The 15,484-nt window shown below is 52.2% G+C and overlaps 9 protein-coding genes across 9 annotated transcripts; 6 read left to right on the top strand and 3 right to left on the bottom strand.

Annotated features, from left to right (window-relative positions):
• Positions 1–5: 5 nt before the first annotated feature.
• On the bottom strand, positions 6–1,773 carry BX661DRAFT_179741 (isoprenoid synthase domain-containing protein). Its single transcript, XM_051535300.1, is given in 3 exon segments — positions 6–374; positions 386–1,210; positions 1,320–1,773. The coding sequence occupies 3 exon segments, from the start codon at positions 1,594–1,596 to the stop codon at positions 82–84; spliced, it is 1,395 nt and encodes a 464-aa protein (XP_051393154.1). The 5' UTR covers positions 1,597–1,773; the 3' UTR covers positions 6–81.
• A 127-nt stretch (positions 1,774–1,900) lies between these two features.
• Positions 1,901–2,990, bottom strand: BX661DRAFT_179740 (RNA polymerase Rpb7). Its single transcript, XM_051535299.1, has 2 exons — positions 2,361–2,990; positions 1,901–2,316 (listed from the first exon to the last, which is right to left on the bottom strand). Exons 1-2 carry the CDS (start codon positions 2,747–2,749, stop codon positions 2,166–2,168), a joined length of 540 nt encoding a protein of 179 aa, XP_051393153.1. The 5' UTR covers positions 2,750–2,990; the 3' UTR covers positions 1,901–2,165.
• Positions 2,991–3,023: 33 nt separating this feature from the next.
• Positions 3,024–4,323, top strand: BX661DRAFT_179739 (uncharacterized protein). Its single transcript, XM_051535298.1, has 2 exons — positions 3,024–3,468; positions 3,516–4,323. The coding sequence occupies exons 1-2, from the start codon at positions 3,088–3,090 to the stop codon at positions 4,149–4,151; spliced, it is 1,017 nt and encodes a 338-aa protein (XP_051393152.1). The 5' UTR covers positions 3,024–3,087; the 3' UTR covers positions 4,152–4,323.
• A 340-nt stretch (positions 4,324–4,663) lies between these two features.
• Positions 4,664–5,782, top strand: BX661DRAFT_169898 (uncharacterized protein; the record flags this gene model as incomplete). Its single annotated transcript, XM_051533570.1, has 2 exons — positions 4,664–4,787; positions 5,205–5,782. The coding sequence occupies 2 exons, from the start codon at positions 4,664–4,666 to the stop codon at positions 5,780–5,782; spliced, it is 702 nt and encodes a 233-aa protein (XP_051393151.1).
• A 1,254-nt stretch (positions 5,783–7,036) lies between these two features.
• On the bottom strand, positions 7,037–8,461 carry BX661DRAFT_223512 (CwfJ C-terminus 1-domain-containing protein-like protein; the record flags this gene model as incomplete). The annotated part of the gene is made up of 2 exons (XM_051538878.1): positions 7,872–8,461; positions 7,037–7,831 (listed from the first exon to the last, which is right to left on the bottom strand). The coding sequence occupies exons 1-2, from the start codon at positions 8,040–8,042 to the stop codon at positions 7,037–7,039; spliced, it is 966 nt and encodes a 321-aa protein (XP_051393150.1). The 5' UTR covers positions 8,043–8,461.
• Positions 8,462–9,286: 825 nt separating this feature from the next.
• Positions 9,287–9,898, top strand: BX661DRAFT_179737 (uncharacterized protein; the record flags this gene model as incomplete). The annotated part of the gene is made up of 2 exons (XM_051535297.1): positions 9,287–9,379; positions 9,433–9,898. Coding segments are annotated over 2 exons (423 nt in total), but the record flags the coding sequence as incomplete, so codon positions are not given.
• Positions 9,899–10,538: 640 nt separating this feature from the next.
• On the top strand, positions 10,539–11,356 carry BX661DRAFT_87236 (uncharacterized protein). The gene has a single exon (XM_051539543.1). It carries the CDS (start codon positions 10,598–10,600, stop codon positions 11,318–11,320), a length of 723 nt encoding a protein of 240 aa, XP_051393148.1. The 5' UTR covers positions 10,539–10,597; the 3' UTR covers positions 11,321–11,356.
• BX661DRAFT_179735 (uncharacterized protein) lies at positions 11,025–12,377 on the top strand. Its single transcript, XM_051535296.1, has 2 exons — positions 11,025–12,002; positions 12,041–12,377. The coding sequence occupies exons 1-2, from the start codon at positions 11,320–11,322 to the stop codon at positions 12,231–12,233; spliced, it is 876 nt and encodes a 291-aa protein (XP_051393147.1). The 5' UTR covers positions 11,025–11,319; the 3' UTR covers positions 12,234–12,377.
• A 461-nt stretch (positions 12,378–12,838) lies between these two features.
• Positions 12,839–14,894, top strand: BX661DRAFT_87246 (uncharacterized protein). The gene is made up of 2 exons (XM_051539544.1): positions 12,839–13,645; positions 13,837–14,894. Exons 1-2 carry the CDS (start codon positions 13,154–13,156, stop codon positions 14,794–14,796), a joined length of 1,452 nt encoding a protein of 483 aa, XP_051393146.1. The 5' UTR covers positions 12,839–13,153; the 3' UTR covers positions 14,797–14,894.
• Positions 14,895–15,484: the final 590 nt, after the last annotated feature.

The raw sequence follows: 15,484 nt of genomic DNA, 5'->3' as shown, positions 1-15,484 counted from the left end.
TTTTTTGGCACATGCATAAAATAGCGCGCGAAAAAGTATGGTTTTTACTCACAAATGAACTTTTGAATATAAAAACAATCTCTATTTTGTTCGGGTCAGCACAGACATTGCAACGCGTTCCAGTGCGTCCCTAGCCGAAGATGGCGGCAAGATACGCAAAGCCTCAGCAGCCCGCTCCATATACTGTCTAGCCAACACCCTTGTTCTCTCAATGCCTTCACTCCTATGCACCAGCTCCCAAGCCTTCGCCACATCCCCATCAACCGAAAACTTGCGAGCCACCAAGGGGCCCAACTCAGGAAACTCCTGCCACGCATAAAGCACCGGAGCAGTGGCCAACCCAAGCTCCAAATCCGCCCCGCAGGTTTTCCAAGCTCCGCCGCACTAACGGTGAAATCCAACAAATCATCGATCAGCTGGAAGGCAATCCCCAAATTGCGACCGTAAATATACGTGGCTTCAACAATATCATCGGTGGAGTTACTGAGTATGGCGGAGGAGCGCAGGCTTTTGGCAATTAAACTGCCGGTTTTCAAATATGTTTTCTCCAAATAGTACGCGAAGGCAGGCTCGTCTGGCTGCGACATTGGCGCGTCTTCGACTTCGAGGTTCTTCAGTTGCTTGAATTCCCCGTCGACCAAGTCGCAGAGAACGCTGGCCATTATTTCGGTGACTTCGGGGTCGCGCAAGCGCGCCAATGCCATGGAGGCACGGGCTAGGAGGAAGTCGCCGGCGAAAATGGCCATTTTGTTGCCAAACTTTTTCTGGATCGCCGGGAGTCCGCGCCGGGTCTCCGCATGGTCAATGACATCGTCGTGGAGCAACGATGAAGTGTGGATCATCTCGGTGATCTCCGCCAGTCTTCTGTGCGTAGGCAGGATGGTCAGGCCCGCAGTGACATGCGGGGAGTACGGGCGGCCGCCGTGGCCATCGCGAGTTGCGTCTTGGATCAGGCGGTTGGAGGCCTGGGACTCTTGGTCGCTCTGAATAGTTTGCGACGCCGAGCGGTCGATCAGCGAGTAATCTATGTGGTCAAACTCGTTGTCCACTAGGATCGACGACCGGCCCTGGCGCTTACTCCCGATGCTGGTCGCCTGTGCCACTAGCATAACGAGTAGCGGCCGGATGTGCTTGCCGCTGGCCGAAAAGTAATACCGCGAAACCGTGTTGAGCATCGGGTGGCCGCTCTCAAGCAACCGCGCGAGGTTATCTGTGATAAGGAGAGCTCGGATCCGACGAGATCCTTTGGATCCATGAGTTTCTTTGACTGCTCTGCACCCACCGCCTCTGACGCATTCTCCAGGGCGTTAGCCCATGACTTGGTCTCCGTGGATGGGCCGGTTCGGGGTTATTTGCGCCAATGGATTTTGTTGTGATGGTGGAGGCGGAGATCGGCCGCTTCAACCGGGATACTGCCTGGTGCTGTGGTCCGGGGAGTGGTGCACGGACGCCGGTTGCTGCGCTTTCGAGGAAATGCGACACTTTGGCAGCGCCAATGGCGAATTTTCCCAAGGGTCGGGTTTCAGAGGGTTTGCGCAGAAAGTCGCGAGCGAGTGCGCCCAGTTGCCCAAGGGGTCCTCTCACTTTTGTCGCCATTATTTTGGTTATATATGGTGGTTGGGGGAGGGGGAGTGTTTGCTGAGTAAAAGTGAGAGCGATTTTCCAAAAACTGCCTCACAAATGCAAGCGTGAAAAACTAAAGAATTGAATTGAATTGAATTTTGTTTTGCGTGTGTATGTGAGTGAGGCGAGAAAAGGAAGAAGTAAAAAAAAAGTAGTCTCAACTCCCCTCGCGCACTTTTTGTTATCTCATGAAGACTAGTTCCTTTATTAATTTTTTTCAATTTTTCAAAATGAATGGGAATTTAAATCCCAATCCCTTATGATAATGAAAGGCGCCCGAATAAATTAAATCAAGATTAGCAGTGGCGGTGGCAGTGGCAGTGGCAGTGCGATTCTTAGTGCTGTCAAGCGAATTTGTTTTGCGCACAAACTGCCAGATCCAGATATATATATCCTAATGTCTGAATGTTAACGCATATCAATTCCATATTATTTTTATCAAACATCTATTAAAACAGCGGACAATAGCAAAAAGGGGGGAAAACTAACCAAATACCTCTTTTTTTATTTATGTTTTTATATTTTTTGCAGCTTCATTCCATTCACCACCATGTCAGCAGTCCCAGACCAGAGTCAGCAATGCTCCCAATAAGCGCATAAGGCGGCGGATGTGCAGCCGGCACACTATCAACATCACCAACCTTGGGTCTCGGTGGATTAACGTCCAAGAACTCCGAAGCCACAACACTAAACCTAATTTCCTCTCCAAATCCATATAAAGCTCATTCCCATCATACCTCCAAACCCACACACCCTCGGTAGCATCAAACTCACTCCCCTGTGGCATTTTATCTGCAGGAATAGTGATATCGTCGAAAAAGCCCATAGTGACTTGGATTCCCTGAGCGCTGGCACTGCGGACACGGCCAAGGAGGATTTCGTCTCGGAATGGGCGGAAGACAATCATGCGGAAGGTGACTTTGACCCAGATCCAGCCCTCGGAGTGCTGCACATAGCCTTCGTCGATTTCCTGCAGGTCATGAACGAGGATACAGAGCCCGATGTCGTGCAGAACGCGGTTGGTGTATTTGCTGTTGATCTCATCCTTGAGCGCGTCTTCGCGGGACTTTGTGAACTCCGAAGGAATGATCTTTAGTGTGTCGCGCAGCGCAACTAGAACAAACATGGGGTTTTTTTATGTACACGGGAGGTGTAGGTGAAATTACTTTTGAAGCTGAGAGGTGAAAATTGTTGGGGGGGAGGGCGGCGGAAAGGAGGGTGTGTAAAAAAGTTTAATGCTGTTTTTTGCACATTTAGATATTAAAGGTAAATAGGCTGATACAATATGTTTCGGGATTTATCACGTGTATATATTTTTTTGTATGTGCAGTTTGCTTTTCTTTGAAGCTGTAAGAGGAAATGCGAATTGAATTGAATTTTTCAATTTGTTCAACTGCCAACCTTAATTTCACACAACTAATTTTATTTTATTTTATTACTTTCTACATTCAAAAAACATATAAAATGGGAGCAGACGGAGGACGCAGACAGAGCCTGCGACTATTAAACAAGGCGTTGCAAGAGTCAGACAAAGAAGAGCAAGCGACAAGCAACCAGCAGCCAAGCATACCTAAACCCAGCGACACCCCAGGTGGTCGAGTGCTCGACGGGCGCGTGGAGAAGCGCAGCGGGGCCGGGCGAATAATCCCCTCGCGATACATGAGCAATACAGCAGCAGCAGCAGCAGCAGCAGGAACACCGGCAGCAGTGAAAAAGACAGCCGGGCCACGGGTCCGCGCAGCCATCGCCGCACTAACCGCCACACCAGCCACCTCGGCCGCCTTGCCAAGACCAGGGACATTCACGGACCGCACAGCGGCACCTGCAATGGCGCCGGTCTGCAGGGTGACGAGACAGGCGCGGACACAAGCTCCACAGACCCTTTGGCAAAGCCCTATTCGGCGCATAGGCAGCTGGAGGCCAGCAACGAGTGCCTAGAAGAAAGCGCTGCTGTTCGGCGAGCATTGCCGCCTGGGGACTCGCGGACGGCTGAGCGTCTGCAGTGGCAGCTGCTCTTGGCGCGATCGCAGATGCAGTTTGACTCGGCCAAAAGCGCAGCACAGCGAGAAATCAATCAGCTCGTGGGCGAAGCAGAGGAAGCCAAGCGGGCATTGTTCGAGGAGCAGCGTAAGCTGAAAGTTATGCAGGAGCTCGTGGCGCTGGATTCGTGGATCAATGGGAGTGCAGGGATGGCGGTGCGGGAGATGGGCCGGGTGGTGGGCGAGGTGGCTGAGGCGTATTTGCGCTTTGGGCGCGGTATGCAGATGACCACAAGGGCGATGCCGGTTGCCGGCGTGTGGTATGAGGATGAGGCGCGGGTGGTGGCGGATCTGGAACGCTTTGTTGCTGAGGTCGCGGAGGCTTTTCCGCCGGAGGACCCCAGGGTGCGGAGCGTGTTTTGTGTGGCCGAGGCGCTGCGCCAGTTTTGCCAGGGTCGCAGGGAGGAGGCCCGGCTGGGCGCCGAGTGTGGCCGCTTGAAGGCATCGCTCGAGCATGTGGTTGCGCTGGCGGAGAGCAGGCACGAGTGAGTGTTTTTTTTAAAAATTTGTTTTGTGTATTTTAATGGCAGTAAAGCCTGTGTTTTGTAAATGTTTTTGATTCCTGTTTTTATTTGACCTATTCTTTGCTGTGTGGGTTTTGTTTTTTGGCGGGTTAGGCGAGTGCGTCACACTGGGTCGCAGTAAATGCAGATCAGAAGAGGTGAATGCTCCTTTTTTATTTATTTGCAGATCTGCCTGCCTGCCTGCCTGCCTTAGAAAAAGCCAGGGAAACATTAGTGTGCTTATTTTTCTTTCGCGCAAAAGAACAGCTGGTTGGCCAGTTGACCAGCTGGCCAGTTGACAAGAACAGCTCGATCTCTTCGTGTCTTCCATTATCTCCCTTTTTCCTTTTTTTCTTTTTTAAGCGCATTAATTCCTATACAGAGCCAGCCCTCCATGCTTGTGTTTCTTCTTCCCACTTGAATTTTATTTTATTGCCCAAACGCTCCTCACATACTCTATTTTACACATACCCACTCTTCCCCCGTTTATATTTTGAAATGCCTCAAGGCGCAGGCAACAGTGGCAATGTCGTCCGCCACGCGAGCAGAAAAAGCAACGAAAGCAGCAATGGCTTTGAGGAAGCAGCCACGTTCACTGCCACTTCGCCAGACGCAGCGCCACGTCATTGGCACTTCGCCAGACGCAGCAACCACCCACATCAACCTATACCGCCAAAACCAAAGCAAGTGACGCTTCTGCAGTCGCCACTCCACGCGCAGAGATTCCCGATACCAGGCGAGGCGCAGGGCGGCGCGCAGAGCCACCATATGCGGCAGCGGGCCAAGGCATCGGCGGACACAGCAGCAATAGACATCGGCGCGGGGCGGCGGCCAGGCCGCTGCGCAGGCTGCCCACCGAGCTGCACCTCGGCGAAGGCGCAGGCTCAGGCCGCCCCATGCGGGAACCCAGCGGCAGCGGCGCGGTGCGGCGGAGAAGCCCGCGGCGCTGGCGCCCGGCGGCTCGCTGCTGGCGGGGACGCCGCCGGCCGAGGGGTCGGACCAATGGTACCGCGACCAGATCGACTACGTGCGCACACAGGTGGAGCAAATGGAAGCCAGGACACACAGCGCGGCCAGGAGGCGCAGAGAATCCGCTCAAAGTGGAAACGCGAGCTCTTCTTGCTCTTCGAGGACCCGTCGTCCAGCCCGTCCGCCTTCGTCATCAATGTGTTTGTCACCTTTATGATTATCTTTAGCGCCGTCCTGACCACAATCGAGACCATCCCGGCGCTGCGCAAGGGCAATTCGCAGATGTGGCTGGCGCTAGAGCTGATCATCGTCGCGGTGTTTACGCTGGAGTTCGTCTTGCGGTTTCTCGGCCACACGGATAGCTGGCGCCAGGCCTGGGACCACACAAAGTCATTTGTCACCGTGGTCGATGCGCTGGCGATCTTCCCGTTCTACCTTGAAATGGCGTTCCAGCGCGATACCTCCTACGAGTTCCGGTTCACCATCCTGCGGATCTTCCGGCTGCTGCGCGTCTTCAGCGCCTTCAAGTACTCGTCGCTCCTGCAGCTGTCGATAGAAGTGATGATTGTCGCGATTAAGCGCAGCTCCGATGCGCTCCTGGCCTTTCTGCTCTTCGTCACGCTCACTGTGCTGCTGTTTCGGCGCTGATGTACTTTGCGGAGCGCGGCACGTGGGACGACGCGCGCCAGGCGTTCTTGACGGCGGACGGCGAGTACAGCAAGTTCTCGTCGATCCCGGCCGCCGCATACTACTCGATTGTGACGCTGACCACCACGGGGTTCGGCGACATGGTGCCGACGACGATTATCGGGAAGCTGGTGTCGTTTCCGATGATGATTGCGGGCATTCTGCTGATTGCGCTGCCGTCGATTATTGTTGGCCGCAACTTCACCCAGGTGTGGGAGGCCGCGCGCAGGTTCCGCGCGCAGAGGGCCGGGGTGCGCGGGCCCCAGCGCCCAGGCGGGATGCTCGAGCAGCTGGGGATGGGGGCGCGTGTGGAGGATGAGGGGGAGGACCCGGAGGCGCGTGGGTCGGGGAGAACCGGCCGGCGGTCGCGCGCCCGGCGCACCCGGCGAGCCCCCACATGCGCCGGCGCCGGGAGCGGCAGGCGGGACGGCAGCGTGTCTTCGTTTGAGAGCAGGTCGCCGCGGGCGGCTGCGCAGTCGCCGATGGAGAAGCCCGGCGGGTACACGTTTGTGTACAGCGGCCAGCTCAGCAGCCCAAACGACTATGCGCGCAGCCCGGATCCGTTCGACGTGCTGGCGCGCAAGGACAGCATTGAGATGCAGGAGATTGCCGACGCCACTCGGAGGGGGGGAGCCGGCTGTGGGGCGGCAGCGCGGACTGGGGCGGAGAGCGCGTCTGGCGATGAAAGCGGGACCTCCAGCGGCCACTCGAGCGGAAGGCGCAGCGGGTGGAGCAGAAGCTGGCGCAAGGAAGGGGGGAAGGGGAAGGGGAAGGGAACGGCCAGGGCGCCTGAGGGGCGCCTTGGTGTGTCGAGATTGGAGTGGGAGGCGATGCATGCTGAGATGGGCCTGCTGCGCGCTGCCGTGGCCGGAAACGAAACGATGCTCAGGGCCATTGCCGCCCACCTCGCCACGCCCCTCCAGCCGGCCACTCCGCCGCCACCGCACCATAATTAGCGCCAGTACTAGCACCGGCGCCAGCACTAGCACCAGCACCAGAGCACTAGCACTAGCACCAGCACCAGAGCACTAGCACCAGCATCAGCACTAGAGCACTAGCACCACTACCAGAACCACCACACCACTACCACTACCACTACCACTACCACTACCACCACCACCAGCCCCAGCATTTTCCCTTTTGAAATCCACAACGGCTTTTTATTTAGACACCATTTGTAATAAAACAAAAAACAAAAAAACAAGCTAGTGTTCTTCACTGCGACAACATCTTGGTCCAGTCAAAGCGGTCCCAAGCAAACTGCGCCTTCCACTCCTCAGCCCTTTCCCGGCGCTGGCTCTGCGACTCTCTGATCCTGCGCGGCTTGCGGTAAACAGTCGGCGGCAGATCCAGCATCCCAGCGACCACCTCCCTGCCGAACCACTCCGGAAATGCCTCTGCGTTCTCGATAACATGGGCCATCCCGCCCTTTGGATTGAACCACACGTGGAAATACGGCATCTTCGCCGTCATCGTATTCCGAAACCCGCCACCCCCCGATTCCCTCACCAAAGTGTCAATAACCTTCCTATGCTGGCTCCACTCCTCGGCTGCCTCCACCATTGCCTCTCTGAAAAACGCCGGCGCATCTTGCGCTTTCCCCACGGGCATCGGGATACACTCCAAGAAGCAATGCCGGGCCCTGGCAGGCTCCGTCCAAATGACTGTTTCCATAAACACGACGGCTTGGTTTTTCTCGGCAAACATGCGGATGAGGGATTTCATAAAGTTGCCGATCTCGTCCCACACGTCATCGTCACATCGGAGGGAGCTGCCAGCGGTGTGTTCTATGGGCGCAATAATACAGTGCCCGTCGTTCATGGGCTCGCGGTCGGGAAGGGCCAGGTAGACCTGGTTGCCGAGCGCGATGATCGGGTGCGCGGGCGCAGTCAGCAGCGTGGAACCGTCGGGCTGCTCCGATTGCTTGAAGCACAGGCTGCAGTGGCTGAGAACAGAATCCATTACGCGGTAGTCCCGGACTGCCGCCTGCTTCTGCCGCTGCTCCTCCCTCTCCCTCTCCCTCTCCCCATCTTTCTTTTGTTTTTTATACCCCTGTTGTTTTATCCTGAGTGCCGGCCAATTTCTCTGCGTTGTCGTCCATGTACTCTAGGTCGTTCTGGAACCCACCATCCCGCATTATTCCCTTTGCCAATGCGCGATCCACAGAATCGCCCCTGTAGCCCTGCCGCTCCTCCTTGGCCATTTCCGCGATACTTGCCATATCACCCCCTTTGCCCGTTACTTCGCACTAATTCGCGTCAACCGCCCGTGACTATCCACTTGTGGAAGTACTATTGTTCCTGATGGAGATGGAGCCACTGGTGATGCTTGTGGTAGGGGTGCGGTGGATTGGCTGGTGGCGGATGCTAGTTGCTTTTCAAGATCTGCGAGATCGGATGATTTGGTTAGTCGCGCTTTGAGAATTTTGGCTTGGAGCCTGTTAATGTCGTTGTTGTGTGTTTGAACTTTGGAAGATGCCCCGCTAAATCGCTATTGTTGCTGCTGCTAGGGTGGTGGGGTTTGCTATTGGGCGAGCGCGAGCGCCTGCGATGGTTGCTGCGACGAGTATCTCTGTTCATTAGAAAGTGAAACTTTTTTCCCCAAAGATGTTGATAATGTGCTTATAAAGTATATGTGAATGTGCTTTGCAAGGATTTAATTGGGGCGGGAGGGGGGGGGGTTAACATATTTATATATTCATTTAGTCATCGTTAGTATTGGGTTTTAGTCACATGTATTGCTATGTCTTATTTTATCATTCAATTGTCTGGATTAAGTGTACTTTTTTTTGTTTAATAAAATTAAAAAAAAAACCTGAGCCTTGAATAGCCTGAAAGTATCTAGATCACAATTTTTAACAATACCTGCAAAATATCAATTGCATTGCTTTTTAAAACCAGTTTTCTTTCTTTTATTTACTACATGTTGCAAATAAAAAATAAAAAATAAAGACTTGGCTATTTTACTTTGTAGAAAATTTTTCTTTTATATAAACAAAAATAAAGGAGTAGGTAAACCCAAATAAAAAGGAAGTAAAATAAAAAGACTTGTTTTCTGTCTTATTGTATAAAAAAACATGAAAAAGAAAATTCACCTGACCATACGAAAATGAAGATGAATTTGCTTTTTATTTTTCACTAATAATAATAATTCAAAGAGGAGGGATGAAATGCTTTTTTTAAATCGTTTCATTTAGTTTTCCTCTCCTTATTCTCCCAACTTTATTATTTATATATTCTTATTATTCCTTTTTTACATACACTTGTTGTCAAGGGACGTCAAAAAAGTCAACCGCGCGTTACATTCATTCGGGCACAACTTTAAGCAAGGAGACCGCGAAGAAGGAAAAAATGCCTGAATTAAAATTGAAAAAACAGAAAGATGGGTTGACAAAATATCCGGCAAACGCGGCGCCTACGTAACCGCCCTATTTCTGGACTACTCATCATACTCTACGCAATAGAACTCACCGAAGTACCTAGCAAACCCAATATAACCATTGACAAGTTGGCTCCCGAAGCTGAAAGGCTGCACAAGTTTGTGCGTATAGCTGCAATGGTACTTTATGTGGCAAACATTTTATTCATATTTTTGACAAAAGATTTGTCAAGAATAAGGATAAGAAGGACATAAATGACTTGAAGGAGCCGGATGATATTTCGTACTTGGTTTGGGAAAGTACTTTTGTTAAATGCGGAGTTGCATTTATGACTTTTGTCTGTCTCTTGAGTGATAGATATACTGATTATATTATTCAAAATATGGACCAGGGTATGTCATCAGGTTTTGCCATGTTTATTTTGTCCGCTATGTTTGTTTTTGTCTTTTTGAAGGACTTGACCTTTATTCGACCGAGCAGAAGCGGAAAGACTAAGGAACAAAAGGAAAAAATGTATATGGAAAGAAAGAGAGAAGAACAAATGCTAAGTGCTGCAAGCTAAGAAAAAAATATATAAAACAATTTACATCTAGCTTTCTTTCTTTGCTATTAAAATTTTCCTTTTCCTTTTCCTTTTCTACTCCAACATTTTCATTATTACTTTTAAACTTTCAAAATATTTTTTGGTATAATAATCAATGCATTTATGGTGAAAACCATGTCTATGTTATAAATCATATTTTTGTACATTGCATATTTGAATAAATGAACAAATGAAGGAGGCGGTAATTATATTGCTAATATTCTATAGACAATTTAATTTACTTTTCCAAATTTAAATTGAGCAATAAAAACAAAAACTTTACTGGCTGTAAAAATAAAATTACTTCAAAACAATTATCAAAAGTACGGCAGATAAACTTATATATAACAAAATTGTATATAACTAGAGGAATATGAGTGTAAAATTGTTTTGTTTTGTTTTGCTTCATTTCATTTCATTTTTTATTATTTTCCATCTCAGAGCCAGCGTAAACAAATCAAAAAATATTCAAGTAAAATGGTAAATTTTATAACACCAACAATTAAGGATGCAGACAGTTGGTTTGACAAATTATCAAACATAATAGGAGCGTACGTAGTTGCAGCGGCGTTCCTAGCATCCGTAATGTTTTACTCCATGACACTGCTAACCGTGCGCAAAAAGGGCGGCACCGTGATAAAAGAGCTAGAATACGGAGCAAAAACCCTATGTCTAGCCGTCCGGTTCTTGACAATGGCGTGTATGTGATACACATTGTGTATATTTTTGTTGACAAGCACAAAAATACATAACAGGTTGTATCTTGTCTAGGAGAGCACGCTGATGAGATGTGGGGAGAAGGGGGCGCGCCTTTATGGTGTTCGTTATTCTTTTGAGCGACCACCGGGTTACAGGATTTTACATCGACCATATGGAGATAGTAGGGGGAGCAGAGTTCGCCTTGCTTATTACCACTGCCCTGTTTATTTTAGTGTTCAAGGATATGCTTTCCATTCAACCCACTAGACGCGGCGAAAAGAGAATGGCAAAGTACAGGGAGAAGCATGAGATGATGGGGCGGGAGAGGCTGCGAGGGTTGGAAGAGCACAGGAGGAAGATGAGTACAGTTGGTCGATTTGAGTGGACAGTGCGTTGTGAAATGTTTGAAGAGGAGGCAGAATCCTGTTTTTTTATTTTAGTATGGAATCCGAATTCCCTCCACCCACAAATACCTCATTTTTTTCTTCTTTATCATGGTTGGAATCCAGCGGCAAGGGAAATTCTTATTTTCTTTGGTGCCACGAAAATCCCTTTCTTTCTTTCTATTTTTTCTTCTTGTGCATGGATTTCACAATATGTTTTCTCTCTTTGTTCTTCAGCTGCTGCACTGGATCCTCTTTCTGCACCGCGTCCTCTTTCAAAGTTTTTATTTTTTATTTTTTATTTTTCAAACATATTATATTTATATTCTACTCTTCACTTTTCGCTTTTATCATCAAGAAAATACATACGGCCACGAAAAAAGCTCAAATTCAAACATAAAATTCACGCTGCTTTCATATTTTCATATTTGCAATCAGGCTTCGGTACATTATAATGGAGGATAGCGGTTACGACAACAAGCTCCGATCACCGTTACGACCATGGGCCACAGCAACATCACCGTCCCTAGGGCACAGCCCACGGCCGCCCAAGTCCGCACACACACTGCGAACAATGATACTCCCAATACAACATAGCCGCAGCAATAGCACCGGCTACACCCACACCCCCTCTCCCGCACACACCCACCCGCGCACACCAATGACCGCACAGCCAGCGAGTTTTTCTCTCGCAGCGCTGCTCGAAAACAAACCGCCATTGCGCGCTGACACGCAGCAGCAGGGGCGCGAGGCGGCGGCAGAGGACAAGTGGCGACGACTGGGCGCGCGCATCTTGCCCTTGTTCAACGGCGAGCGCATGCAGGGGTCGGTGGAGGAGGCCAATGAGATGGTCCGCGGGTGCTTGAGGTCTGAAGGGCCGGATGCCTGGGAGGAGGTCCGCAATATTGTCTCCATCGGCATGGCGTCCGTCGTTAGATCGCTGTACAGGCATATGGACGTGGCGCCGAGGTTCTTTTCGCAGGGGCGGAGGCCCAGCACGATGGTGTCGATGGCCGGGATTATCGAGGAGGAGGAATCTTCGGGGGAGAGGCTGATTGAGGCCCTGGCGGCTGTCTGGGAGGCTGTGTTTGCCCATGTGGTGCCGTATTTGGAAGCAGTGTTTTTGCCGCTTAGGAGGTTTGGCATTGAGGATGGTGTGCGGAGGAGGTGCTGAGCCAGTTTCGGGAGTGCGTTGTTAAGCCGCTGGTCCCGCGCTTGGCGGATGTAGCTCGGGCTCAGCAGGGGCTGGTCAATGGCGGGTTGGCGCAGGTTGTGCAGATGATGGCTATGCTGGCTTCTTTGACCCCTAAGGAGCGTGGGCCGGTGTATGACGCTGCCAGGGCATTGGCTGTGGCTCTGCAGGCATAGAGCCCCATCCCTTCCTGTTTGGTCTAGTTATTATTTTATCCCTTTAACTTATTATTGTATTTTTGTAAGCATCATCAATTCCATACATGGCAGGTGAATGAATGAACACACGAGCGGGTATGTGTCTGCATGCGTGTGTGGTGATCGTATTTCCCGTGACCAGGTGTGTTAGAAAAAAAACTACCATCACAACTGTGGCTTTTGAGGTCAGCTTTTCGAGCTTTTCTTCTCTTTTCTTAAACAATACTTTTCCTTTACTATTTCCCAATTCGTTTTCTCACATAACATAGCACATATTTTTCTCTTCTTCTTCTTCAAACCACCTTCATGTTTTCGCGCAATTCGCTGTTCAGGGCACAAGCAGGCAGCCCGAACAGCACGGCACGAACACCGGTGGGCAGCGGTAGCGACCCCTTGTCAGCCGAGTCCTCCCCAGCCAATGTTGTCGGCGCCATTAATAAGCTAGAGCCGGCGGCAGACAGAGAGTTTGGGGAGCACTCTATTATGCGCGAGATGCGGCCAGCCCTGGGAATCCCTGTGGCCAAGGGTGAGTTCCCCAGTACGGGGTTTTCGAGGGCGCGCAAGGTGTCAAAGAACCACGCGGTTGCGGAGACCAAGACCGCGCCCGCTTCGCCTGCTGCTGCCACTATTGCTGCTGCTGATGCTGCATTGCCAGAGGCCGATAAAGAAGTAGAGGCCGGTAAAGCAGCAGCAGACGTAGTGATAAAAACAGAGACAGAGACAATTTCGGAGGAACGGAAGGCCGAGAGCCCCCTCCTATCACTGCCACTACTACTACCATTGATATTGCTTCTGATATTGCTTCTGATGCCCCTGGTACTGCACAGCCGGCATTGGAGGAAAAGGCTGCTCTGCCGAGTCTTGACAGACTGCTTTCAGAGGAATCGGTCGGGTGGCATATGTGGCAACACCTGCAGGTATCGGACGACATGGCTGATGTCCGCGACATGATTGCTGACAGCCCTGCCTGCGTCGTTGTGCTGCCACAGTCGGCGGCCAGCAAAAGCACATCGCTCGACTTGGGAACATTGCTCAATGACAACGTGCTTTTCACAGACCAAACCTTCCCCACGACAGTAGCAGCAGGCGCTAACAATACGGCGCAGATAAAGTTTACCACAGTCAGCGGAATCTGCGGCACCGTCGACAGGGGCTCTGTATGTGCCCTAGGAATGCTGCCGCCCATGGAGGACATCATGGCGAGGATCAGCGCATCGGACTCGCCACGCACCACGCTGTTTGACGTTCTAGATGCCGACATGCTGGCCGGCAGCCCCCTTGTGCGGATACGCAGCGTGGCCGTGCGCCAGTGCCCCTTGCCGGATGGCCGCATGGTCAATGTGATCGTCGGCAGCTCGCCGCTGGAGAGCCGGCTGGTTGTCGACTCGGCCGTCACGACGCTGTCGGCGCGTATCTACGAGCAGGCCGATGCCACATTTGCCGCCCTTGTCCCCGGCGCGCCACCGATCACCGAGAGCGACACCATAAGGGTTGACATTGAGCGCATCATGCAGTTTGCGCACGCAATTGAGCTGCGTACGCCGGCGAAGCACAAGGGAGGGTTCTCGTGGATTGCCCGCAGTCAGGCAGACAAGCCCAGCGCCGATGGCGACGCGGCCGAGTGGCAGGCGGTCATGGCGCAGCTGATGGACGACGTGGCCGAGCACTTGTCCGTGCTAGAGGACGAGACCAGCCTGTGTGGCGACGCCGAGCAGCGCCGGCGCACGGCGTGGCGCTGGCCGAGTGTGTCGAGAAGCTGGCGCTGGAGACAGTCCACCTGCAGGTTTTTTCGCCGCCGTTTTCGGACGACGCCGCGCAGGACCAGCGCTTCGCATCCAAGGTGGCGGCGCTCAATCTGGCGGGAATCACGCTGGACCACCTGGGTCTGACGGCCAAGACGTCGGATGGCCGCCGCGACCTGGCGCGCATCTGCGCGGACACCGGCGACCTGCTCGCGCGCATGGACCGGGTCAAATCGCCGGCTGAGAAGCTCAAGCTAATTGTGGACGCGCACCGCCGCATTGTTGACCGTATGCAGAAGGCCGAGGTCGGATTATCAGCGGACAGCATCCTGCCGGTGCTGATCTTTGCCATGGCCAGGGCCAACCCGCCACGCTTCGTGTCCAACTTGCGCTTTGTGCAGAGGTTCCGCACGCGCGCGCTGATGGCGCCGCAGGTTGAGTACTGCATGACCAACGCCGTGGCCGCCGTGTCCTTTGTCGACTCCGTGGACGCGCGCACACTGGGGCTTCCTCTGTCGGGCACGTCGCTTGGGTCGTCTGAGGCCGCTCCTCGGGGGTGCCGCCGGCCCTGCACATTTTGCATGATCTGCTGGTCAACAACGTCGTCAGCAGCGTGGGCATTGATGTCGTCCAGGGCGTTGCCGATGGCGGCAAGAAGGTCGCTGTGGGCATGTACGATGCCACCGTTGGTAAGTTGTTTGACGGGCGCCAGCTCTCCTTCCGCTCGCCGTGGCGCGCGCCCGAGGACAAGGAGCTCAGGCAGTCGGCGGAGCAAATTGAGGGCGTGCGCAGTGCGCTGACCTCGGCCAGCGAGCAGCTGTCCCATGAGATCAAGGGACATTTGCCGCGCCCGCGCCGCCAAAACCAGACGCATCCGGCGGCTAATGTCCCGCGCCCAGCGGTTGTCGATCGATTCTTGCACATCGACGCGTCCGAGCTCACACTCAAGGATATCCCACTTTTGCTGGCTAGTTACAAGGAATTGGCATACTATATTTAGCAACTAATAACGTAAGCGGTAACTATAACCGTCAAATTCTTGTTCTGGTACGTGAACGACGTCATGGTGTCCTTTTGCTCGTTCCAGTGCATGCCATGGGCGATATGGCCGCCAGACCCGTTGTTCTCCATCACCGCGCAGGTGGTTATAAGCTTGTGCATGGGCGGCAATAGGCCTGTGAGCTTCTTGCTTGTGTAGTTGGTAATATTTGCGTGCATTTCCGGGAACCGCTCGTGCTGGTATTGCTTGGGGATAATTGCCATTTCCACTCCGGCTTTGAGGATTTTGTAGATGTCGTCAGTGCTATATGTCGGGCAGCCATTTTTCTTTGTTAAATATTGAAATAGGTAATATGTAGGCTGAGAGGCAATTGGATTGAATAGAGAGGCTATCGAAAAATTAAGTGCTTGTTTTGATTTTTTTAGCGTGTTGTTTCCAAGTTGGCGCTTCGTGCACACCCCCATGCGCATGCGCATGCGAGTGAAAGA

Source organism: Kickxella alabastrina (assembly GCF_025024165.1).
Source record: "Kickxella alabastrina strain RSA 675 chromosome Unknown BX661scaffold_6, whole genome shotgun sequence".
Classification (NCBI taxonomy): Eukaryota; Fungi; Kickxellomycota; class Kickxellomycetes; order Kickxellales; family Kickxellaceae; genus Kickxella; species Kickxella alabastrina.
The sequence above is the reverse complement of the archived record's forward strand: the minus strand, read 5'-3'. Positions and strand labels throughout refer to the sequence as shown.

Bases quoted from the DNA above. Each gene is read 5' to 3' on its own strand.
- BX661DRAFT_179741 (XM_051535300.1), bottom strand. From the start codon at position 1,596: ATGGCGACAAAAGTGAGAGGACCCCTTGGGCAACTGGGCGCACTCGCT. The intron at 1,211-1,319 runs GTCATGGGCTAA...TCCTTATCACAG, and splicing joins GGCCCATCCACGGAGACCAA to ATAACCTCGCGCGGTTGCTT.
- BX661DRAFT_179740 (XM_051535299.1), bottom strand. From the start codon at position 2,749: ATGTTTGTTCTAGTTGCGCTGCGCGACACACTAAAGATCATTCCTTCG. The intron at 2,317-2,360 runs GTATGATGGGAA...AGAGGAAATTAG, and splicing joins GAGGGTGTGTGGGTTTGGAG to GTTTAGTGTTGTGGCTTCGG.
- BX661DRAFT_179739 (XM_051535298.1), top strand. From the start codon at position 3,088: ATGGGAGCAGACGGAGGACGCAGACAGAGCCTGCGACTATTAAACAAG. The intron at 3,469-3,515 runs GTGACGAGACAG...CCTTTGGCAAAG, and splicing joins CAATGGCGCCGGTCTGCAGG to CCCTATTCGGCGCATAGGCA.
- BX661DRAFT_87236 (XM_051539543.1), top strand. From the start codon at position 10,598: ATGGTGTTCGTTATTCTTTTGAGCGACCACCGGGTTACAGGATTTTAC.
- BX661DRAFT_179735 (XM_051535296.1), top strand. From the start codon at position 11,320: ATGGAGGATAGCGGTTACGACAACAAGCTCCGATCACCGTTACGACCA. The intron at 12,003-12,040 runs GTTTGGCATTGA...GGAGGTGCTGAG, and splicing joins GTGTTTTTGCCGCTTAGGAG to CCAGTTTCGGGAGTGCGTTG.
- BX661DRAFT_87246 (XM_051539544.1), top strand. From the start codon at position 13,154: ATGTGGCAACACCTGCAGGTATCGGACGACATGGCTGATGTCCGCGAC. The intron at 13,646-13,836 runs GTCACGACGCTG...GATTGCCCGCAG, and splicing joins GGCTGGTTGTCGACTCGGCC to TCAGGCAGACAAGCCCAGCG.